Source organism: Cyprinus carpio, chromosome B12 (assembly GCF_018340385.1).
Source record: "Cyprinus carpio isolate SPL01 chromosome B12, ASM1834038v1, whole genome shotgun sequence".
In the NCBI taxonomy this organism is placed as follows: domain Eukaryota; kingdom Metazoa; phylum Chordata; class Actinopteri; order Cypriniformes; family Cyprinidae; genus Cyprinus; species Cyprinus carpio.
Genome location: NC_056608.1, coordinates 9,070,774 through 9,096,989, shown reverse-complemented (window position 1 = coordinate 9,096,989; position 26,216 = coordinate 9,070,774). Strand labels below are relative to the sequence as shown.

The 26,216-nt window shown below is 36.4% G+C and overlaps 1 protein-coding gene across 2 annotated transcripts; it reads left to right on the top strand.

Annotated features, from left to right (window-relative positions):
• The first annotated feature begins 1,000 nt into the window (after positions 1-1,000).
• Positions 1,001-24,609, top strand: LOC109071022 (signal transducer and activator of transcription 5B-like). 2 transcript variants are annotated; one of them, XM_042735230.1, is made up of 19 exons: positions 1,001-1,068; positions 6,065-6,200; positions 6,290-6,446; positions 8,233-8,322; positions 8,421-8,595; positions 11,421-11,551; positions 11,659-11,810; positions 15,002-15,157; positions 15,252-15,431; positions 19,111-19,198; positions 19,469-19,591; positions 19,693-19,785; positions 20,166-20,372; positions 21,162-21,256; positions 21,327-21,469; positions 21,613-21,768; positions 22,314-22,371; positions 23,360-23,465; positions 23,580-24,609. In XM_042735230.1, exons 2-19 carry the CDS (start codon positions 6,073-6,075, stop codon positions 23,700-23,702), a joined length of 2,361 nt encoding a protein of 786 aa, XP_042591164.1. In that variant the 5' UTR covers positions 1,001-1,068; positions 6,065-6,072; the 3' UTR covers positions 23,703-24,609. The 2 variants fall into 2 exon arrangements, with proteins under 2 accessions (XP_042591164.1, XP_042591163.1); XM_042735229.1 differs by having other exon boundaries at positions 1,013-1,156.
• The last annotated feature ends 1,607 nt before the right edge of the window (positions 24,610-26,216 follow it).

The window sequence follows — 26,216 nt, the reverse complement described above, 5'->3', positions numbered from 1 at the left end:
ATCCATTAGGATCTAGTGCTTTTAACATGTCACTATAGAAGGTAACAAACATATCATTACAGTTTCCATTAAAACAATACAATTCCCATTATAACCATTAAAACCACAAAAAAAAATTATATTAACACCATTTGAATTGATCCTATCTACCAATACCAATAAATACATTTACTTCTCTAATCTAAAACATATAGCATAAATTTTAAAACTGTACAGACATATTTAATTAGGTTTTACTAGGTGCCCCAAAATTATTTGCATTTGCATTTCCAATTTATTTCCTATGGCAGAAATTTTAAAACCGTTTTGGGACAGTTATCAATGTGTAATGTGATTTAGTTGGCTCTTTCGGACACCACACAGTTAATATTGCCATCTACTGACTCTTTTGAGGAACACAAAATAACCTTAGGCCTATCCCATTTTTTTTTTTAGTTGTTCAGGCTCACAGAAATTAATTGTTGGATCCTTAAAACCTCAAACAGGGGTGTGTGATTGATTCAGCCCATGTTATTTTTTTAGTGTTTTATCCTTTCAAGACCCACTTGTTTTAATAATAACTGACATTCAGCTTATACAATGTCTCTGGACAGCTTCCAAACGTAACAAACTTTTCACTAACTATAAGAACTCTGCATACTGTCTCATGTGTCTATATACTTATTTACTTTCCTGCTTCTTCCTTTCTCACAATAATTATTTTCATTAGTTATTTTTAATTCGCTTGGTGAAAATAAAATAATATCATTTTATTGGTTATAGTGCGATTATTATTTGTTATAACACATTTAAAAACAACAGAGCTAGTGCTTCACAATTGGAAAAAAGTAAATAAAGTACAATAATAACCCCATCAACACATTCAGTAGACACATTAACAAAACAATCTAAACTGTAGTATAAAAAAAGAAGATTAATAATTTAATTAAATAGTTTAACCAAATAAAAAACACTATATTAAATTAAATAATAAATAACAAAAGGAAAATGAGGTCTTGTGGTGGTCAGCAGATGTCAGTGTAACGTTAGGTGTGTTCAGCTCAGAGTTACTGTGGTGTTTTTGTACAGGTGAGCTCATGGATTGATAAACCCTGTCAAACGTTTAACGTCTACAAATCATCATCAAATCCTTCTGCTGCAGGTCTCCGTTAATGCTGTGAGCACATGTTTTATCATCTTTAATATTGAGTTGTTTTTAATGGGACTGGTTTTAGCTGACTGTGCATTATGAAGTACTTTTACTAGTTAGCTTAGCAGACGTTAAACTGGTCCAGTGAGTGATAATGTATCATATATCCAGCCACAAATACAGATTTTCTACGGTTAATGGCACAGGTAAACTGTCAGATGTAACGTTAAACGGTAAAGTTTTAAACACTTGTGGTTGTATGTTTTATCGTAAGAGTCGAGCTAATGCTAGCTGCAGTGCTAAGTGCTAATGCTAACTAAACATCTCACGAGCCGTCAAATTCATCGTCTGAAAATAAATGTGTAATGTGTAGAGGTTTCATAGCGTAAAACATGATCTCGGTAATGTTTAATTTTAGCTTGACTGTAGTCTTAGAGTTTACTCACTTCTTGACTTTAAAGCAACAAGTTTGTGTTGATGCTAATGTTTGTATATGCTAATGTTGTATAGTCTGGTTCAGAAACACGAATACAAACACATTTTTATTCAAAATAATGTTATATTAGCTTAATTAATTCGTGTATCTCAAACGCTTTTGAGCTAGTTACCTAAATATCAGTTTTTGGCGTCATACCCATACAAACAGTACCGTGATTTACTATGGTACAGTGATGGTATCATGGTGGCATTACAGTATTACATGCTTAATCGAAAATACCATGATACTCTTTAGCATGTGTGTGTAGGTGCAGCATCTTTGGACATCGTTAGCCTGTCAAAAACATAAAATTAGCTGAAACACGACCACAATGTATTTTCTTGCAATATGTTTAACTTGAATGCTTTTTGAACAACATACTTCTTGTATTGTGTCTACAGTTTCATAGAATAAATACTGTATGCACAGTTCATGTATGCATAGAATATCTGGATGACCTTTGGCAAAAATATTTTAAAATATTTAAAAATATTTTATCTTTTTATCTTAATATTTTATGTGCTGATTGACATTCCATTTCTAGTGTGAATGAATGAAGCCGAAGCCGTGTTTTAAGCTTTTTTGTTGTTGTTGACAGATTGATGGGACTGCCAGAAGTTCAGCTGTTTTTACACAAAAGTGTATTTTCAGGATGGTCACTTAAACAAGCGATGTCAAGAAGTAATGTGATGACAGTGTAGCATGCTACCATTGAGACATATATTGTGCAATGATTCCATCTAGTTTTAAAGTCAGCATGAAATGGAGGTTGCTATGATCTTGTTCTCCATGTTGTGACTACAGTAAGAATTTAAAGGGATAGTTCACCCAAAAATGAAAATTCTGTCATTAATTACTAACTCTCATGTCATTCCAAAGCAAGACTTTCAACTTCGGAACACAAATTAAGATATTTTTGATGAGTTCTGAGAGCTTTCTGTCCCTCCATAGACAGCAAGGATCCAAACACAATCAAGGCTCAGAAACGTAACAAGGACATTGTTAAAATAATCCATGTGACATCATTGGTTCAACTGTAATTTTACGAATCTACGAGAATACTTTTTGTGCACAAAGAAAACAAAAATAATGAGTATCACAGGGTAAAGTCAGCAAAATTGGGACAATTTTGGTAAACTTTGTATTAAACACACATAAATCTATTCTACCAACACTATTTATGCTTTAAACAAATTCTCAAAGTCTCTTGTATCTCCCAGTATGTTTTTGAAAGAATATTGGTTGTTGTTTTAAAAATACAGAGGTTCGAAAATGTTTTCTTCTGGCTTTTTCAGTGGGGAACACATTTTTATCTAGTCTGTGCTTACAAAATACTATTTCCTATAGCAGGACATTTAACAAATAATCTTTTGCAATAGAAAATCTTCAGAATTTAAAAGAATAACTTCATAAAAATAGACATATTAGTGGATTGTGCTATTGACTGTGAACTCATAACCACCTAATGCTTATTGAATTAAACCCCTTCAACTTAAGCATAAATTTAAAGAATTGTAAAATCTCTCCAACAGAAGTACAGATGTAATCATTTAAAACACTCCAACATAAGGACAAAAACAAAGAATTTAATCACTTAAACTGAAAACAGTGCTGTGTAAAAATGCCACGATTTCATTTATGATGTGCCTGCTCCTTGTGTACTGTAAGTGTCTGTATCCAACTTTGTGCTTAAGTGTGTGTAACACATGCTTTCATATTTGTGTGTTTATATTGTATTTGTGTACCACATGCTTTAATTTTTGTGTGTTTATGTTGTATGTGTGTAAATCAGAGTATGTGAGCGGAGCGCGGAGTTGAGCGGTGCGATTTTGACTGGAGCGAGGAGCGGATTTTTTAAAAGTCGGAGTGGGAAGTTATAGGCTAGTTCTCAAGGAGTTTGTCTGTTCCTTTGACTGAATATTTTCTGGCATGATTTAAACACGCAATCGCTTTCGCAATAATGCATTCACACAAATGTAATCTTACAGTGCTACTTCATCTGTATCTGATTTTGAATGAGCAGAAATCTTTAAGAAATGCATCGATCTGTAGATAAAATAACTTACAAAAATGTACTGTTATATTCATCACAAACAAAATTTGCACAGCAGAAAGCAGCAATTATACCTTTAATGCTGACAACCATGTTATTAGTTTGGCATGTGGTAGGAAAAAAGTTTGCACACAATAGCCTAAGCCATTTTAAAACTCTCCTGTTATTTATTTATTTTTTTATTTGAATAAAGGCTATGTTATGAACATAATTATAAAATGCTCTGAGAGCGGAGGGGAAATTGTTGCTGCTCCGCTCCGTTCACATACTCTGGTGTAAATATAAGAGCGGGCATGTGTTTGTTTACAGGCACTTTTTATGCACAAAAACGTAATATTCTTGATAAAAAAAAAAAAAAAAAATAGAAAGAAACTTGCACAACTTTGCATGAAATTCACACGAACACAAATAATACAAATATATATTGTCTGTTGAAATACTGTTTATATTAGAATTCAAACCTTAACAATTTTTATAGACTTAAACTATGGGCACTTACCATGTAATTTCTCAGACTTTCTAATATTTGAGTGCTAACCATGCCCATATGATTTACATTTGACTAATCAAATGTTGACAGCCAAATGTGGTACTGTTATTAGATAAGTACTTTTAATTACAACATTTCAAGACTAGCCATTCTTAGCAAATAGTTTTTTTAAAAAAGGAGCACAACACCAAAAGCTTGTCCCTCTTTAGCTGATGTCCCACTTTTGCTGACTTCACCCTATGTAAACAACATGTGCAATGTATGTATGCAGATACGTTGTTTACGTTCGGATCAAAGCGTAAACAGCGTATCCGCGTATGGTGCTTCTGACATAGAACAGCATACGTTGTTTACGTATTTGATATTCTCCAAAATGGTGCCATAGGGTGACGCAGAAGAGAGGAATTGTTGAATAAACTTGTTATTTTTGTTTTTGCGCACAAAAAGTATTCTCGTTGCTTTGTAAAATTACGGTTGAACCACTGATGTCACATGGATTATTTTAAAGATTTCCTTGCTATGTTTCTGACCCTTGATCGTGTTAGGATCCTTGGGAGGGTCAAAGAGCTCTCAGAATTCATCAAAAATATCTTAATTTGTGTTCCGAAGATGAACGAAGGTCTTACAGGTTTGGAATGACATGAGGGTGAGTAATTAATGACAGAAGTTTCATTTTTTTGGTGAACTATCCCTTTAATTTTGTAGGCCAACCTGAAAATTTGTATAGCCCTAGCCCTAGTTCCCTCCCCAAATAAAAAAAAGGCTGTTTTGCCCAAAAACTTTTATGATTCTTACACATTTTGTTCATCATGATAATCTTCACAAATAAACATAGCTGTTAATAAAATTGAAATACAATTGCCAGAAGCCAAATGAAGGCTATAAACAAACTACACTACAGTTTCATGACTTCAGTGCCACCATCACTAAGATCACTAACTCATCCAGTCTTTATTTAAAAATCATTTTCCTTGATAGTTTGAGTTAGAACAAAGTCCTTTTAAGACAAGTCATGTCACTCGGTGGCCATCTTTGAAATGCCTCTCGGGCATGCAAGTGCAACTTCTGTCTCTTTGAATGGGGAAACATGAAAATCTCCAAAACTGTTCACTAAACTTATGATTAAATTTCATATTTGAAATCACCAAAGAAATCTGACAACAACTGTGTAATAAATGTTGTTTCTTTCGCTCAAATAGCATTATTAAAAGGCTATTTTTTTGGGGCTAGATCAGCCAGTACGCATGCACAGTCCTAAGCACACATCTCAGAACGCTGACTGTTTCTATAGCAACCGGGATTTGATAATAGCAGCTGCAGTGACACACTGACTTTACCGATTAATGATTGGCTCTTTCATTCAGAAGGCAGGGCATCCTGCGTTTGAGCGTTGCATTTTTCCCCATTCAAAGCTATACGAGTGAAACGTCTTGGGTATTCTATAGTCTTTGGTTAGAATAGCTTGTACACTAAAAACCTATAAGATTAGAATGATCAAACTTTCTTGGAATTCTGCTTGTGATAATTGAGGTTTACCTGAGATAATTGAATTCAGCCGATTGTCTTTAATTGCTGACCTTCTTAAAAAGGGTGAATGGTGTTTAAGTGAGCACTGAAGATAGCAATGTGCTGAAACGTTTGCTTGCTTGCTCGTGTCCATCTCTTTTTAATTCACATGCACTTTGCACTTTTTGCACAATGCAATTTATAAAATAAAAAAGATGGTTTTGTAGACTTTTTCAGTCTTGAGTGGATCAGTGTGCGGTTAGCCACCCTCTCGTTCATTTTCAGTTATTGTTAAAGAAATAAATTTGGGCTGTAAACAGAAGGTCATGTTGAGCACATTTCATTGTGGGACACAGTTTTCATACCATTCTTAAAGTTACAAGTGCACATCTCCATCTGTCTGTTCAGAGCCAGATATGGCGCTGTGGATTCAGGCGCAGCAGCTGCAGGGGGATGCCCTGCTTCAGATGCAGTCTCTCTATGGCCAGCACTTTCCCATCGAGGTGCGCCACTATCTAGCACAGTGGCTGGAGGCTCAGCCGTGGTGAGCTTTTTTTGGTCCACTCTCAGATCTGTGTAATAAAGGCTGTTTAATATCGTAGCAGGGAATGAAATGGAATTTGCTGTGTGCAGGGATGCCATCGACCTGGAGAACCAGCAGGAGGAGTTTAAAGCAAAACGTCTGCTGGATGGTCTGATCCAGGAACTGCAGAAGAAGGCAGAGCATCAGATGGGTGAAGATGGTTTCCTGTTAAAAATCAAACTGGGTCATTATGCCACACAGCTGAAGGTACGAAAATCAAGGTCAGGTCTCTGTATTTCCTTCCCAGTGGAAGTTGTCATGTGGAAAACAGCAATACTTTTTAATAGCAGTGATGTCAGAAAAGTTTACTCCAAAATAATTTCATCAAAATATTTGATCAGTTGAGCCAAATAGGATATGAATATTGCAAGATCTGCTTTTAAGTCAGACTGTTAGCTTGATTTTTTTTTTTTTTAGTCTGTATATACCAATGTATAGAGCGAGGGTGTCCAAAGTCTGGCCCGCATTGTGAGAATCTTACGAATTTGGAGCAGAGGTCTTCTACTGCAGTCAACTAATACTCTGATGAGAGTTAGTTGTCATGTACCGTAGTTGCAAAGTTACTTGTAGTTGGTAGAATATCTAAAGTGGATCATCAGAATAAAGTATAACCTGAAACGCTCTTAACACCCTGAAACAAATTTGTGTTGATGGTAATGTTTGTGTGTACTAATTAGGGGTGGGAATCGCAGGGTACCTCACGATAACGATAACATCACGATATAGCGATTCTGCGATGAACGATATATTGCTAGACAATTATGCTTACACTTGTCTTTGTGTGTAAACCAACACATTTAACTGCTTATCAACTGTTAAGGACAAGTTTTCTCTCTTCACTTGTCTTTGTGTGTAAACCAACACATTTAACTGCTTATCAACTGATAAATAAGCTTACACTTGTCTTTGTGTGTAAACCAACACATTTAACTGCTTATCAACTGATAAATAGCCTATATATTTAAATATATATATATATAAACCTGGTACATTTCAAAATTTGAAATTTACCTGCTTTCTCCACCTTTCCTCTCCTCTCATCATAAAAACAGAGCCCCGCACACATGACATGCAGGGAAAATATTTCCGTTCACATTGCCTCTTTTGCACGCTCAGGTTCGTTATTTCAAATGTAGATGCGCGGCAAGCACACACACCGCTCACTTCTGTGCCGCATTGCGGCTCTGACAATGTTTTGTTTCGTTGTCCATGCCATAGATGCAGATTTATCTTTCTGCCGGTCGGTGCTCACTGCATAACGCGCACTTACAATATCTAAGAGAGAGAGAGAGGGAGAGCATCCAGTTTTTTTCACATGATGCGCCGGTGGCACTCTTTCACTCATATAGTGAGGGAAATCCTCCTGCGATCCGAGTGGAGAGGTTATGCTAGTACTCATGGACTGAATATGTGCTCTGCAGTAATAACGTGATCAGTGCCTATGGTCCACGCTGATAGCTGTTCCGGCAAATTTTTATATCTCACATCCACAAAAACATATAAATAGAACTAAAACAAATACAGTGAATTGAAATATCTTTATCCTCCTCATCCTCCTGCTTCCCCATCTTCATACAGAACGCGGTTCGTGGTTGCTCAGAGCACTTTGGAAAGAAGGTAGAAATGGCGCGGTCACAATTTCCACACATTTTTAGACGCTGGGAGCAGGAAAATCTATTTAGAGCGCCTTATTGTAGTAATTTATATATCGATAGTTGGTGCCAGATATTGATTCTCGTATCGCATGGAGAAGGACAACGATATATCGCCATATCGATATATTGTCCCACCCCTAGTGCCAATGTAGTATATTCTGCTTCAAATCTGTTTTAAAATGATTATTTATTTGTTAAAAAATAAAATAATATTGGCTCGCTCATTACATACAGACTAAACTGACATGTTATTCAAGGTCTGCTGCATATTTCGTTCCAAAAGATTTGTACATCTGTTGAATTGAGTTCATACCCATGATGATCCTGTGTTTTTGTAGAGTTCGTATGACCCTTGCCCTCTGGAGCTTGTGCGGTGTGTTAAACACATCCTGTACACCGAGCAAAGACTTGTACAGGAAGCATCCAACGTAAGTCACACATGCAGCTTCACTGGTTGTTTGTTTACATGGACAATTTCATAATTGGATTGTGAGCAAGTGATATCTTGATGGTTTGTGGCAATCAGGCCAGCAGCCCGGGGTCAGGTCCGGTAGATGGGACCCCTCAGAAATATCAGCAGATCAACCAGACGTTTGAGGAGCTACGTGTTATGACACAGGACACAGAGAACGACCTTCGCAAGCTGCAGCACAGTCAAGAATACTTCATCATTCAGTACCAGGAGAGCTTAAGGATACAGGGTATGTACATACGCCGTCTCAGTCTGCACATCCAGTATCATTTATGTATCATACACAGTGAGTTTATTCCATATTGTACTACAACACCGCTGAATGCATGATTCTGATTGGCTGGCAAGCAAATCAGCAAAACCTTGACATATGAAATGAAAATATGACAGACCTTTGATGTCTACAAATAATAATCTCATAATTATCTCAGCAAGTAAAAGCAGCCTAATGGTTAAATTAAAGTAATGATGCATTAACATGAATCTTTTAGTTCAATAAGCGAGTCACATGTTGATTCAGTAGTTGCTCTGGAATGCGACAATGGTTAAACAACGGCCACATTATCATAGTATGATGCATATTGACTAGCAAGTCACAACTGTTTCCAAAAACCGTGCTGACATGATTGCACCTCTGTTGTTGAAACAGTATTGGTTCAGCAATATGGGACTGTTGTTAATGATGTGATGCAGAGGTGGTAGAGTAAGAACTACTGCTAATTATTAGGGCTGTCAGTCGATTAAAATATTTAATCGCGATTAATCGCACGATTGTCATGAGTTAACTCGTGATTAATCGCAACATAATCACACATTTTTATCTGTTCTAAATGTACCTTATATTAATACTTTTCAAGTTTTTAATACTCTAATAAACATGGGCATGGACAAATATGGATGCTTTATGCAAATGTATGTTTATTATTAGTGAAATCATAGTCAGCATAAAGTATGAAGACTAGACATGTTTCAAAGGTCAGAGATGTTTTTCAAAGAACTTATTCATGTCTATTAGACACATGAAAAAAAGAACATACAAATACCAAGTTCCCATTACTTCTCTTTCTTTGCACTGAGCAATTTACTTACACAATCCTGTTTACACTATTCGCACGAAGGGGTAGCTCACTTCTTCTGAACATGTAAAATGTACATATATTATTTATTATTACATTTGACACTGTATTTTGATGCAGCTAAATTCTCAATAAAACTGTTTTCACTGATATGTTTGACTGTTTCTGTTGTCAGACAACGGAATGAATAGGCTTTTTTAGACTTCTCCTTACTTGTATATTTTAGACTTCCATCAATTAGTGATGAAAAAAAAAATTGCCGCGCTGGTGGAAACAACACGAGACTGAGCTACCGCCACTGTCAAGAGTGACTCGAGCAATAGGCTCAAGCTTGCCGCAAAGCACCGGCAAAAGTAATTAACATAAATGTGACGGGGGAAATAGTAAGGAGATATTTGAATTATTTACTAATAAATTAGTGTTTTCTGAGTCGGTGTGGCAAGGATGAAGTTGCTGATCCTGACTCTCATTAGACATGCCTTTAGAGAGAAGTGCATCTTTACGGATTATGATTATTATGAAAGAGTTTTTGTTTTCGATTTGTTTTTTTTTCTAAGTAATCATTTAAAGCTTTCTATAGATATATTTATCATGTCTGTGAGGCATGTTTTCACTGAGTTTCGGTTCATTTTTGTACTCCTGTTAAAGACGACACGCAGAAAGTGAATCGTGTTTGTTTTCTTTATTTTATAAAAGCACAACGTTTTGTTGATAACGTGAGTGCACACAATTAAAAGACCCTTTGCAGTTACGAATGATGTATTACTCTTACCTTAATGTGCGTAAATGACGGCGTATCTACTGAAAAAAATGCAAGTGATCACGCTGATGTCTCCATGTCCTGAAGTTTCCCGCACAAACTATTGTATATTTATCTGGGTCTAACGTTTAAATAGTTATATGCTTGAACTGTTTTATATCTATAGATTTTATTTTAGGCGAGTCGTGATGATTTGAGAAGGCTAAATTGATCAAACATACTCTCACTGTCTGCCGCTCGCCGCCCGCTCGTTACTTAAAAAAAAAAAAAAAAACTAAATATTATATTCAACAAACAAAAAATGCTCCAAACGTTTTTCTAAATTAACTTAATAAAAAACAAAATGAAATATAATCACTTTGCAATTATATACAAAACTGAACTATTTTAATAGCTGAAACAGTAGTATAAGCTGTTTAGGGAGTGTTTAGCTGTTCAAATCAGACACTAGAGCATCCCTTCATTCAGACACAGTGGAAGATCTGATAAGAATCAGTGTAGAGGGGCCAAGTCTGGAAGATTTTGATGCTAGAGAGAGTGTGGCCAGCTGGTTTAGCCAAGGCCAAAGATCAAGAAGGCCAAATTACAGGAGCTGGCCATCCAAGGGCCTTTATTTCATTTATCTTGAGATGTTTTAAGTTTAAATTTCAGCTCAGTGACTCACTTTAATCACCAACACTGTTTCAGTAAGTTACCTTTCTTGTAGAATTGTGCTTCAAATAAATTGTTAGTTAATCATTTAGGCTACATGTCAATATTGCCTATATGGACAACGATTAAAAAAAAAGTGAACTTGTGAAAATGTGTTAAATGCGATGAGGTCGAAAATTTGGGTGCACCTAACTTTTGTGCTGATGCACCTAAGAAAAAAAGTTAGGCGCACCAGTGCAACCATTGCAAAAAGTTAGTCTAGAGCCCTGCACCATGCCTATTCAGACTGAGCATTTCGATAGACTATTGCTTCTAAATTGGAGTAAAAATCTTAGGACAATATTGCCTGGTCTGATGTCCATAGCGGTGTCCAATGTGGGAATAAATAGTCTTTTGAAATTCAAATCAAAGTGTGTCAGTTTTGAACATGTTGAACTCAAGCTTAATGAGTCATTCTGAAATAAATGGCAAAAACATGCCAAGTTCTACACAGGGAATGCTTTTGAGTAATGAGTCATTGAACTGTTTTTTTAATCAATTAATTAAAGTTTTCTCTTTGACGTATAGCTCAGTTGAGTAGTTTGGCCAGCATTCCTCCAGCTGAGCGTGTTCAGAGAGAATCGGGTCTGCAAAGCAGGAAGTCCACACTAGAGGTCTGGCTCACACGAGAGGCCAACACCTTACAGAAATACAGACAGGTACACTAAATCCACATGATACACACAAACAATTGGTGTAAACCAGAATCAATATTTTCCATCATATTCTCCAATGGTTGAATAACATAATGTATGTTTGTGCATAGGAACTGGCAGAGAAGCATCAGAGGACTCTAGCTCTGTTGAGGAAACAGCAAACCGTGATCATAGATGATGAACTGATTCAGTGGAAGAGACGACAGCAGCTCGCAGGCAATGGAGGACCATCAGAGGGAGGACTGGACATACTGCAAGCCTGGTACTGATGCACAGTATACACTTACCATAGAATTTTCTTTTTATAAGATAATTAATATGACTTACCTTGTCAGGAATTCTAAGGCCTGTTCCAAACCATACAAAAAGGCAGCTTACATGGTTTCCATCAACTATTGACATATCGAGGCATTAGATATCAAAGTATAAATCAGTATAAATATACATATCTTACAAAAAAAAAACACCCAAATAAATAACACTCACACACAACCAAAACTAAAATAAAGAAAAAAAACATATATATCACATTTTATTATTGCATTCAGAAATAATGTAAAATACCAGTTCAACATCCTTTTTTCAAGATTTTTTTTTCAAGATAATACTGTAAAATCCAAATAAGCTTTAAAGATCTTTATTGGAAAGTGTTTAAATAATGTTTTTCATGCTTGTTCAATGAACCATAAACAATTATTGCATATGCATCTGTGGAACAGTCTTTAAGTCACTACCTGTTTATAGAAGGCAGGAAATTAGGATCAAGAACTTGCAAATGCATTGGTGGAAGAGTGGGGCAAATCTGGTTCAGTCCATGAGGATGCAATGTAGTTCTTAAAGGGGTCATATGACGTTGCTAAAAAAGAACATTATTTTGTGGATTTGGTGTATTATAAAAAAAAAAAAAAAAAACCCCTTAACTGTCACCCCCATTTTTTAAAATAGACATTAAAGTGTACTATCCAAACATAAATTGTTGTATTTTATGAACACTTTGGAATATAGACCTAAGGTTGGTCTCTTTTTAAAGAAGAAAATAAGCAGATTTTGGCAAAAGTGGAATTTTTTCAAAAAAATAAAGTTATAGAAGTTTAAATGTACTGTAAATAAAATGCGCTATATGATTTTTATTTTATTTTATTTATTATAAATATTTTACATAACAGGTTTTACTCTAAAATTGGTATAAAATCAAACCCTTGTGTCTAAATAAGTTATGTTCCAAATTTGAAGTTGATATGAAAAAAATTGAGGTTCCTGTGAGATTTTATTTAGGGCGTCATACCACAAAGAGCCACCGGGAGCCATCAAAACTCCTTTGAATTTTGTTTAATGATTTTTTTGCCCTAGATTTCTCTGTCAATTTTACTTCAATACTCAAAATAACCACCAAATATGGAATCCTGAGACTCAGACCTTTCCATGATATGTTTGTTGCCAATATTATAAAAAGTTTTGATTCTAAAAGACCGTACGTAATGCATTTTGTAATATGACACTTGACACTGCCCACTAAGGGGGGAGGAGACCGCCATAAGATTTTAAATGACCATTTCCATGGTAACGCAATATCCGATTTCAAAATGGTTTTCACAGGATGAATCTTGGGCTTCTAAGCTTTCAAATGATATATAATTTATGATGATTACTAAAAGATTTTATAGAGAAAAAATTACAACAACAAAAATAGAGGTCGAATGTCAAGGGTCAGAGTTGAGAGGGTGTGCCCTGATGACGTAAAAAAAAAACAGGTATCCAGTGCATTGTTATTTTGCACATACTCCAAACAACATAATACTCCACTATGCCCCACCTTACCGAAACCCACAAACTTTTAAAAGAATCATCACACTAAAAAGCGTAATGTACGCTGATCACAGGTATCCAGTGCGTTGTGATTGGCCGAATACCTCAAGCGTGTGACTGAATTGTTATGCCCCTTACCATACTGTGATGCCGTGTCCCGGCGCGATGAGACAAAACCAATAAAACCCATTACAAATGAGGCATTTGTTGCATCCAGTAGGGACATGAATTACTGATTATAATGACTTATACTGTCTTTTTACGTGTTGCGTTGCATCGCGCCACGTAAACATAAAACCTTGTCTGCATTTGTGATTAGAGAAACAACAAACAAGCGCTACTCTACACTGCTCAAAACTTGCGTTTGAATAGTCAGAGGCAAATCCTTTACATATGAAAATGTACTTACAGGCTGTGAGTCAGCATTAGGGCTGTTCATATATCGCGTATTTTGTGCGCTTAAATTCGTTATTTCAAATGTATACGTGCGGCAGGCATGCTCATAATGAAAGCGACGTGGTCACGACGCGCTCATTTTTTCCAGGCGCGTCCGCACCACATCGAGATAAAAACGTTTCAACTTTTCATAATGTGCATAAAGCGCACCACATGTCATGTGACAAGAACCAACCAATCAGCTTCATCCTTTCCCATAACAACATTGAAAGCTCAGCCAAGATGAAGGAACAGCAAACAACAGATTAACAGAGCTACCCAAATCTAAATCAACTGAGTAGCAGAGCTACTGCAAGCAATTTTTAGTGCAGCAAATCCATTTGTCCTTTGCTAAAACTTCCGCGTCTTCATTGAGAGCACAGGTCATGGTTGCTTAGGAACAGCAGATGCCTCAAAGCAAGCGCCCGAATGCTTTGGAAAAAAAAGCAGAAAGCGGCACTCCTAGTGTTTTCCACATCTTTTTAGGCATGACATGTGAACGGCCCCTTATTTGTCCAAACACCGGCATTGTAGGCTACTCACCCAGGAAACAGTCCTCGTCCTCCGTAAAATTCGTTGCACACATCTGAATATTTGGTTTGAACTGTTCTGGAACAGTGTTGTAAATACAACCTAACCACTGATTTCTAGTTGTGTCCTCTTTTTGAAGGCCAAATAAAGTAGTTTTGCTTTCACAATGAAACACACAGTGACTCTACAACATGACAGCTGCGGCAGCAGCAGTAATACTACAGCAGGAATCAAAGTTACACCTTCTTTCTTTGTGTGAACATTTTGGGTGGTGTTATGCAAATCTTCCCACATTGTGACGTAGACATTGTGACGTAGACATGTGTTTAAACAAGGCGTTTAAGGAGGGCGTGGACAAGTCTTAACTTTTATAAAGAATATCTCTTTGGGTTTGAGACTCTAGTCTTTGCAACTTTAGGGATCGTATCTATACACAAACAGCTTGTAACACTCCAAAGAGAAAGGAAAACTTGAAACACATCATATGACCCCTTTAAAGCACATGGTTGCTACACAGTATACTGACTGCTGTTTTTGAAATCAACCCATCAAATCAATCCATTGTTCAGGGTCTGTGACAGAAATGTATCATATAAATGTTATATGCAAGTTGCACTGCTTGCAACTTTCTTTGAACATGTTGGTGCTAAAGTACTTCTTGTTTTTGTTTTGTGAATGCAGGTGTGAGAAGTTGGCTGATATGATCTGGCAAAACAGACAGCAGATTCGCAGAGTTGAACACCTGACACAGCAGCTGCCCATTCCCGGACCCACGGAAGAACTGCTCACTGAACTCAACGGTATTGTCACAGACATCATATCAGCACTCGTCACCAGGTGTGTACTCAGTCACTGCAATCACTGTTCACTATTGTCTCTCTCAGAGAAGCAATGTTTTTTAGCAGTGTCTTTGCTTCTGGTTTCTCCGCAGCACATTTATAATTGAGAAACAGCCTCCTCAAGTGCTGAAGACTCAAACCAAATTTTCGGCAACGGTTCGCTTGCTGGTCGGAGGGAAACTCAATGTCCACATGAATCCTCCACAGGTTAAAGCCACCATCATCAGTGAACAGCAGGCCAAGGCTTTACTAAAGAACGAAAACACACGCAAGTAAGGTTACAAAACACTAACTGCATTCAGACGGACCTTTACACTGCCCTACTCAAATAAGATTGAGACACTTTTCAGCAGCATCTCGTTTTTCTTTAACTACAGAAATAAAAACCAAGCAACTGACATGATGGCCTCATCTGGCTTTGACTAAATCTTAACATGAAAGAGATTTAGCATTTTTTGCTTTATTGAATAACAACAGGGACCTGTTCTACCTGTGCCAAGAACAGAAGGCACCTATTATAACCAAGGTTTGAAATGAACATTTTCACTCACCAGGCAATTTGGCAACTAAGTTAAGGGGACATTTACATGACCCCAGTTTGACTAAAAATGGAAAACTTGTTATGCATTTTGGCCACTCATTTACATGACAAACTTAGTTTTGGGGGCCTGAAAATGCAAACTAGTGAAAACGGGTTTCAAAGTTCTCTGTATAAACTACAAAAACGTAAATTTGTGTGAACGGTGATGTTCCCACATACATATTACGTGTTCAGTTGATGTATGTGCATGGATGCATAGTGTTTCTTTACTGGGTGACATACGCTGGGATATTACAGCGTTTTTAGTCATTTTCGTGGATCCATATGACGGGAATCAGAAAGGAAACAGTTTTTCTGTTTTCACCATTTAGTTACCATTCAGTGGCCTGTAGCACAAAGCCGGTTTCAGTTTTTACCCAGGTAAGTTCACGTTTAAACATGTATCGGTATTCGGTAATGTGATATATCACAAGAATGAATATGCGTGATATTGTTATTGTGGGCACTTCTAAATATCGTGAATAATTATATATTACAAATTATTCAGAATTTGGAATGCATTTTAAGAATATTATACCCATCAACTGGTCAAAATGCACAACACCGCTGTATGCTGCTTGAAAGAGCTTGTGCGCTTTGATATAAACAAGCACACATGAGAAGCACATGGGGGAATGCGAGAGATGCGCTGAATGAAAGTACATTCAGTCTCTGACAACAGATGGTGCTAAACTGCAGAACATGCAGCCCTTACCCTGGAAACCCCATAAATAAAGCCGTTGCGCTACTTTCTAAAACATATTTAAATAATTTTAAATAGCCATTCAGATTATTGTATCCGCTATGGTGTTCACCACAGTGCCAAATACTTAAATATTTAGACTTAATAGGCTATTAATTTTCAAACTTTTTTTTTTCATTTTAAACAGGACTACAACATGTCATATATATTGTTTGAGAGTGTTTTGATTCTTTATTGTTCTTTCACACTTTACATTAGGGCTTTGTTAGTAAACATTAGTTCATTCATTAGTTAACATAAACTGCCAATGGAAAATTCTTCTGAACATTCATTAGTCTTAGGTATTCCAATATTTAATAACACCTTGTTAAAATCGAAAGTTGCAACTGTGTTATTTAATGAGCTAACATGAACTAAGACTTGTATTTTTTAACAAAGATTAATAACTTCTGTAGCAAATGTAGCTATTGCTTATTGTGAATGTTAATGCATTAACTAAGGTTAACTAATGAGATCTTATTATAAAGTGATACCTATGGGTCTAAAACTTTTAACTTTATATATTTTTCTGTATTGCTTTATTGTATTTAAATGTTCAGTTATTTTTGTTATAAGAAAAAAGTTATTTAACCTGTTATACTGTAATATGACCACTTTTTTTGTAATACCATATACCGTGATAAGCATTAGAAATTAATCACAACATGAAAATTTGATACCGGCATATCCCTATTCACATTTAGTTTGAGCAAACTCTTGAGTTTTTGGGCTCAAGAAGATGGTTTGGCTTTGAGCAGATTTCGTCACCTTTCGTAACTTGTGCTACATGGCTACCCTGCTCTGGAGCAGGTGTTATTCTGGGTTAGAGATCGCAAACCCCAACTGGACCAATCAGCTTTGAGCAAAGTGACACATATCTGATGGAGTGAAGCCACTCCCCCATATCTCTAACTCCAAATTAAAGCAGTTAGAATTTTAGAGACGAAATTGCTTGACTTTTGCAGCTACTTATTTATTTATATTATAATAAACACAAAAAAAAACAAAAACAAACAAAAAAAAATATAACACACACACACACACAAACACACGCACATACATATATACTGTATATATATACAGGTGCATCTCAATAAATTACAATGTCGTGGAAAAGTTCATTTATTTCAGTAATTCAACTCAAATTGTGAAACTTGTGTATTAATAACTTCAGTGCACACTATTCCTGGGCTAAAAGTGAATTGCTGACTCTCACGAGAAGTGAATCAAACTAACACTTTGCTGACACTCTCCACGTTTCATGTGATTGGCTGTTTGCTGCATGTGACATGCTTTCAGGTGCACGCTCTCCAGAGTTAATCACAAACTCTGAGTTGTCAGAGAATATTTATATCTAGCTTTGTGAGCCCGCTGAACCTGATCTAAACCATTTATTCATTTCTATTGCAGTCTTACATCTCAACTCATAAATCAGTTACCTCGATTCTTTCTAAATGCAACAGAACTTCTACTAGCCAAAACAAACAGAAACAAGATGATAAAGTCAGAGTTTGTTCAGATATTTTTCTTGTAAAGTCTGATTCTAAGTCATTAAATCACCTTCAGTTCATTTATTTTTTTCAATCATTGTTTGAGGATACCATAAATGTTTTTTTTTTATTGAATTCCCGCAACTACAGCAGCACTTCTTCTTCGTTGTCTTGTCTGATGCACTCAACCAAGTGTTCTAACCACAACCTCGCAACTCCCCACCCCCCAACCATTTGGATTTCCGTAGGAGGGAATTATTTTAATGATATTCTAATGGGCTGCTTTGTGACATCACAAAACCCCGGAAAACAATGCTGTAGTCCAAACGAGTCGTTCATTGTAGTTCTTGAAAAGGGATTTTTTTTTAAACTAAATAACTCCCTTTGGAGTGGCCTTTCAGATTTGTAACTTTATATATCTTTTTGATTGCCCAAACATACACACTACACACTGACTAAAATTCAAAAAGTGAAAATGCATAATAGGACCCCTTTAAAGAAGGTCTGATGTGTTTGTTTTTGTCAACTCCAATCATTTAACCCTGAGTTTGTTCAACTAACTTTGTGGAACTGGCCAATACACAAAAAAAAAAAATAAAAAAATTAAATCAGATTACATTATAACAGATTAAAACATTACACATACTCACATACATTTTCAATTCACAATGTCATTTTTTTTTATTTATATAGAGCTTTATACTGTACACAGCATTTGTACAGAGTTTTGAAAGCTTGAAAAATGCTTGATTTAACCATTATGTTTTCAAGGTTTAAAATGTGCTTGTTTTTTTATATTGTGCTTGAGGAGTATTCTTTTAAAGAATGCTTAGTGTGATTTAAAAAAGAACAAAACATTATGAAAAATAACCTGTATTAAAGATTAATCCTGCATCATAATTTATCTATGTATTTATTTATTTATTTATTTATTTATTATTTAATTAAATTTAAAAGTGCATAAAGTACTTCATAGGTGGGCACCTAAAAAATGTCAGCTTTAAATATCCATTGACACGGTTGCGTACAATGTACAGTATACTATGCTGTTTTGTTGCTCTATGTGTACATATATGCTAATGCGTTTTTGAATGACAATAACAAGTGACATGACTGTTTGTCCTCTTTTTACCCTGAAGTGACAGCAGTGGAGAGATTCTGAACAACAACTGTGTGATGGAGTACCACCAAACCACTGGCACCCTGAGTGCACACTTCAGGACCATGGTAAATTGCGCTTAAAGGCTTATTACACATGAAGTGTGTTTACATGCACCGCAAAATGTTGTTAATGACTTTTATACTGTTAGAAATATTTCAAGATGAACACTTCATGTTCATAAGGCCTAATGAGTGTAATAAAGATAACGTGTTTTGCCTGCTGTTATTTGATTCAATGGATGTTTTGGAATTTGATTAATCAAAACTTGTTTTAAGATATTTTTTATGATAAATGACTTATGAATTAACTGATTAAATATTTTCCCCCTTTTTCAGTCTCTGAAGCGTATAAAGAGGTCAGACCGCCGTGGGGCGGAGTCAGTGACTGAAGAGAAGTTTACGGTTCTGTTTGAGTCTCAGTTCAGTGTGGGAGGCAATGAACTTGTGTTTCACGTGAAGGTGAAACATTACACTAAACACAAAATCATTCCTATTTGTGTTATTATGCAACTTTGTATCATTTGTAAATTTGTCCCTTTTTGCTTCTCTCTCTTGTGCAGACATTATCCCTGCCTGTTGTGGTCATCGTTCATGGGAGTCAAGACAATAACGCTACAGCGACAGTTCTTTGGGATAATGCTTTCTCTGAGCCAGTTAGTGGACACATCAGTTACATATTCTTTGCATATTTTAACAAAATGTTCTGTTCTCAGCTGATAGATCAAGTACATGTATTATGTTGTCTTGAGGCGACTTGACACAAATAGTCTGTTTCTGTTTTCTAATGTGTCAGATATAGTCCATTTACACTTATGAACATGTTGTCTTCACTTATTGTAAACTGTTGTTGCTTGACTGGGATTGGAATACATGCCACTCTCTTAACAGGGTCCAGAATGTTTAAATTGTTTTGAGCAACCAAAATGCAACAATGTCAACAAATGTCCTGTAAATATTTTGTGCCCTCAGTGTACTACAACATTCACAGAAGTACACACTTGTGCTAATTAGGTTCTACATGAATTCTCCGTAGGGTCGAGTGCCATTCGTGGTGCCTGATAAGGTGCTGTGGCCGCAGCTGTGTGAGGCTTTGAACATGAAATATAAATCGGAGGTTCAGAGCGACAGAGGCCTGTCAGAAGACAATCTGGTGTTCCTCGCTCAGAAAGCCTTCAGCAGTTCCAGCAACAACCCTGAGGACTACTGCAACATGACCATCAGCTGGTCTCAGTTCAATAGGGTAACCATCAGTATTACCTAAAGATGTCCTTCTCTGAGTTGATTCTTTTCAGTGGTTGGCAAATCAGACTGAACGGGTTTTAGCAAATTAGACTGAATCGGTTAAATTGACTGATGCATCATTCTGGCATTGTGACTCTAAAAGAGGATGTTGCTAGCTACACACATATAAAGGATAATCGATTTTCCTTTTATTCAAAAATCGTTAGAATATTAAGTAAAGATCATTATTCATTAAGATATTTTGTAAATTTCCTACCGTAAATATACCAAAACTTAATTTTTGATTAGAAATATGCATGGCTAAAAACTTCATTTGGACAACTTCAAAGACGATTTTCTCAATATTTAGATTTTTTTGCACCCTCAGATTTCAGATTTTCAAATAGTTTTATCTCGACCAAATATTGTCCTATCCTAACAAACCATACATCAATGGAAAGCTTATCTATTCAGCTTTTATATAATGCATAAATATCAATTTCAAACAAATTGAACCTTATGACTGGTTTTGTGGTCCAGGGTCACATATGTTAGTGCAGGATGTCTGGGAACATGTAATTATACCATGCCATAAAATAAACAGAATATGTGATGCAAACATAAATAATAGGTCTTTTTAAGTGTGCAGCAACTAATCCTATTTTACATTGTCTCCCTTGAGAGCCAATACTTTATATTTGTCCTCAAAACATCCAGTGATATAAAAGAAGAAAAGTGACTGAACATTGAAAATGAATGCAATATATCCAGTCTCAGGATCCAGTCTTGGGTGTTCTTGTGTTGACAGGAGAGTTTGCCGGGCAGGAACTTCACATTCTGGCAATGGTTTGATGGCGTCATTGAGCTCATGAAGAAACACCTGAAGTCTCACTGGAATGATGGGTAAAGACTAATACAGCACACTTCACGAACTAATAAGAGTGCATTTATTAAAATGTATGTTTATCTGCAGAGCGATTCTGGGTTTCCTGAACAAGCAGCAAGCTCAGGACATGTTGATGTCCAAACCGAATGGTACATTCCTTCTGCGCTTCAGCGACTCTGAGATCGGCGGCATCACCATTGCATGGGTCGCAGAAAACCCAAACAAAGCAGGTAAAGAACACCATTCTCATTAGTATTGTCTTCACTAACCATTTACTGAGATGCATTTAGCCAAAGGTGTGTCTAAGCTGAACAGAAATGCACAAATTTAACCGCAGCCATCATACTCTGGGTTTGTGTGTTTCATTGTGCAGGAGAACGGATGGTGTGGAACCTGATGCCCTTCACTACTAAAGATTTCTCCATCCGCTCTCTGGCTGATCGGATCAGTGATCTGAACCATCTGCTCTTCCTCTATCCCAACCAGCCGAAAGAGGAAGTCTTCTCCCGTTACTGCACACCTCCGAACTGTATGCATGTTTTCTCTTGCAGACAGAAATGTCATCATATGACTGTATGCTTGATTGTTAGTACAGTTGCAGTTACTTAGCATTATGTTTCCCAACTTTCAGGACAACTTTACGTACCACCTTTCAGTGAAAATGTTTTTAGAATTCAGTGTGGGTCATTTGTGTAATTGGTGTGACAGACTTCTTAATTGAGCTGATGAAAGCAAAAGCCAATCAGAGGTTTTTAATTTAGTCAGAATCAACTTAATACCACTCAAAACATGATTTTGTTTAGTTTAAGCTCACCAACTGGGTTCTTTATGCTCATTTTTCCTGTCATTTCATTTTTGTGAGAGTGCAGAATATAGTGAGTGAACTTTAGTGATTGACTGCTTCAGTGTTTATAAAAGGGTAATAAAGAGAGTCAGAATCTTAAAACACGTTTTTGTTCAGCACAAGCTCAATGACTGTGTTTGATATGTACATGCTTACCGTGGGTCTTGTGAATTAAAGTGTTAAAGAGTTTCTATTAACAATCGTTAATGAATGTAATTTTGTTTTTTCAGCAAAAGCAGTGGGGGATGGATACGTCAAACCAGAGATCAAGCAGGTGGTGAAGGTTGAGTGAGTATTGTTCTCTTCTCTCAAGTTATTTTACATGAAGAATCAGCTCTGTTTTCAGCAAGCCTTTTTAGTGCATGTTCCTTTAAATGCTAATGAGCGCTCCTCACCCCTCCCCTCTCTTCCATGGGGTGATGAGCTGTTCTCATGAAACTGTTTACTTTAGTTGTGGAACTTGCTAACTAGCACGTTATTATAAAAGGTGATTTGCAAAGATTCATAAAATAACCTTATACTCACTACTTCTGTAGGTGAGGCTGGATCACAAATGATTTGCGCGTACTTAAACACATTTAGCTAGATCAGGGGCGCATTTCCTTCAAAAACAAACGAAATCCAGTGTGTCTTCAGTGGCTAAAAGCGGATTAAATTGGACGTAATAATTAACTGTTAAGTTAATTATTACATCCAACAACCAAACACCTCAATCGATTAGGAGTCATTCTTGTCTACAACCGATCCGGCGACGAAACAGTCGCGGACTATTTATCAAGAATTGTTACATTTTTCTGGTATCAAAAATTGTGGGATCATAACTTTATTTCCAGCAAAACAATTATGTGTGTAATTGTTGTAAAATAAGATTCCTTAAATTACATGTAACAAAATTAATATTTTAATCATATGGCCTACCCCAATTGTGCTAAATAACTGCCATCTCAATATTGACTAATGAAACTGTGATTATGATTTGTGCCATAACAAAGCAACCCTATTGTGGACCCATACATAGTATACAATTTTATTTTCTCACCGGGAGTGTTAGTGTCTAAGGGTGGAAAATGGGCAAAATAATGTCAGTATATTATATATATATATATATACCTATATTATTATTTAATTTAATAATAGAAATTAGATACAAAACTGTGGAAGTTGAACACTTATTTCACACAGTTATCTGTGTTAGAATGCAGTATACCAGAAGCATTACAGATTCATTTCATATGTTAACACAGACGACCTGTATACATTTTTTTTTCTTTCCCAGGTTTTCTTCACCTAATCCTGAACCATCTCCCGGGAATTCCTTCATGGAGCATGCAGCATCACCCACTGTCAATCAACACCATAACTTCACAATCTATCCATCAATGTAAGTTCTAAGGAACATCTTATATGTGATTATTTTCCCCCCAGTTATTACTGTTTATCTCTGCAATAACAAACCCAGTGCATGACTGGTGTATGTGTGTGTGTGTGCATCTGAAAATGACCCCATGTTAGACACGGAAGGTGAATTTGATCTGGAAGAGACCATGGACATGGCCCGACAGGTGGAGGAGTTCCTGCGTCAGCCCATGGAAACCCAGTGGAGCGGTCAACAGTCATGACCTTTAACCTTGTGATCTCTTATGAGAACTACACAAAACTCAGTGGTTCCATTCCATATTTTTATCTTAACAAATGTGAAATGCTATGTTTGTCAAAGTTGATCAATGGATGTGTAACTGCCTTTGCATTTTATATATAGTTTGATGTATAATTTCCCATCATTAACCACCGAAGAACAATAGACTATCAGTTGCAGTAATACACTTCTATTTGGCTGGATATAAGCGGCTACTTTACTAGCCCAGTTTGGATTTGACACTTTTATTGCCCTTTATCTGGATTGTTATAGTCATGTTATAAAAATCTTCTTGATCAAATCTTTAAGTCCAGTCACACAGTTGGCCAATTGAAGACATTGAGCTTTCAGTATTCTGTCTTTTCAGTTTGTCCACCTACAGTTAGAATGCTTTACAGCTGTATTCAGGGTTGCCAGGTCAGCGAAACAAAACCAGCCCAGTTGCTATTCAAAACTAGCCAAGTCACAGTTTTCCCACGGTTTTCACCTGCTCCATGAGGGTGGAGGGGGACTCGGCAGCCCTGGCTGCATTGTGTCATTTGTGCACCTTGTGGCACTACACAGAATTGCGTATTGTATAACTGGTGCTGTATGTATAATTGGTTTTCTAATGTCTTTAATTGTCTACCAAACAGGCAGTCCTGGCTATCCTGGTTGACATTAGCATGGAGATATTTCTCCCCAACTTTAGTAACAGCATCCCCTAGCATTGAAAATTTATGAAATTTAGCATGTCAATATCCATGCGTTCCAAAGAATTCACACTTTAAAGGGGTCCTATTATGCTCATTTACAAAGTCTTGATTTTGTTTTGGGGGTGTACTAGAACAGGCTCTCATACTACGCTGTTTGAAAAACACATTATTTTTCACATATTTTACATTATTACAACACCTCTCTCCCCAGTCTGGCATGAACGGCTGGAATAGTTCCTGTATCAAATGAAAGCCCATCTTCTGAAATACGAAATGTGCTGTGATTGGTTAGCTGGGCCAGTGTGTGTTGTGATTGGCAGTACTCTGCACCTGGTTGGAAAATGTCATGCCCCTTACCATAGCCGCCTGCTGAGAGCTTTAGTGTAAATATTGCCTCAAAATCAAATCAATTTGAGCATGATTTAAACCCGGATGATTGTAACCACTCTAAGTTCGTCTGCCTTGGGAAAGCTAGTGTGTCTCCGACATAGTGATAACACTCATGTCTTCTCTAGTGCCCACTTGTCACATGTCTGTATTTGTGATATCACAAATCGCGGAAAATATGCGTTGTAGTCCATACGAGTCATTCGGTGTAATTTTTAAAAGGAAAACTTTGCAGATCTTTTTTTATGCTCAAACAGCAACTAATACAGACTAACTAAAGTTGAAAAAGCATAATAGGACCCCTTTTATATTAGCTCATGAAATTTGATTGGTGATTTTTAAGATTTGGGATTGGAAATCTTAAATCTTATTGGGAAGCACTTCTTCTATCAAACGGTTGCTGAGTTATGTTTTTAGTTGTGTTGCCCCCTATGGGTGGATTTTGACACAATTTGTCGAATTCTTGGATTCTTTTGTGTACCAAGTTTAGTTAAATTTGATATCTTTAGAACAAACTGAAGAATCAAAATTCTTTCAATAACCTTTTTTTTTATTTTATGTTTAAATTAGCTTCTTGGTTAAGGTTGAATATTGTACATTTTTTGAATTCAGATTCTCTCTCCTACCCTTTCTTGATGGGCAGAGACACAGTCAGCTATTAGTAGGTGAGTCCACCAAAAGTGTGAACACTGTGATTCTGTAGAGCTTTGTAAATGTCACTCTGCCACTAACCCCATATAGCAACATTTGCTCAGCCAATGGCTTGAGTTTGGGTTAACTGCATCATCCCTGATAAACAAGCGATCATGTCATGGTGGTTGGGTCTGTATGTGTTTTAACTTAAAACGTGACAATCAGTTGAACACATTTATTCTCTGTGTCTGATCTGTCTAGCATCTTGGCCATTTCTGATTATCTGACTCCCTCCCACCCCAGATACCTCATTTTCCCTGAGCCTTAAACAGCTGAGGTTTGTCCAGTTGTTACACCAAAGTCTGTTGTTAGCCTTTAAATTTTCGCAAATTTTTAAATCCTCTCAGATTTCATATATATTGATCTGAAATTAGTTTAACACTTCAGTCTCTCGCTCCGGGTAAATATCTCTCTTAACGGTAATCAGTGCACTTGAGAGCCAAAATTGTACAAGATACCAGGAGATGTTCGTGAAGTGTATTTTTCTTACCCTACTGGCAAATGCTTCTTTTAACATTTTAAGCCTTGCCTGTATAGTGAAATGGATTTTATAGATATCAAAGCAAATTACCAAAGAGCAAAGTAATGTAAAAGTCAGTCAAGATAAAGTTGCTCCCCTCAAGAATGGATCTCAGGAAAATACACATCAAAGAGATGTTTAATAGTACCTATGCAGACACAGAATTTAATATAAAAAAATAAATAAATATATATATTGAGAA

Excerpts from the sequence above, each read along its gene's own strand:
- LOC109071022 (XM_042735230.1), top strand. The coding sequence starts at position 6,073 with ATGGCGCTGTGGATTCAGGCGCAGCAGCTGCAGGGGGATGCCCTGCTT. Across the intron at positions 8,323-8,420 it reads TTGTACAGGAAGCATCCAAC|GCCAGCAGCCCGGGGTCAGG; the intron begins GTAAGTCACACA and ends TGTGGCAATCAG. Across the intron at positions 21,470-21,612 it reads AGAAAACCCAAACAAAGCAG|GAGAACGGATGGTGTGGAAC; the intron begins GTAAAGAACACC and ends TTCATTGTGCAG.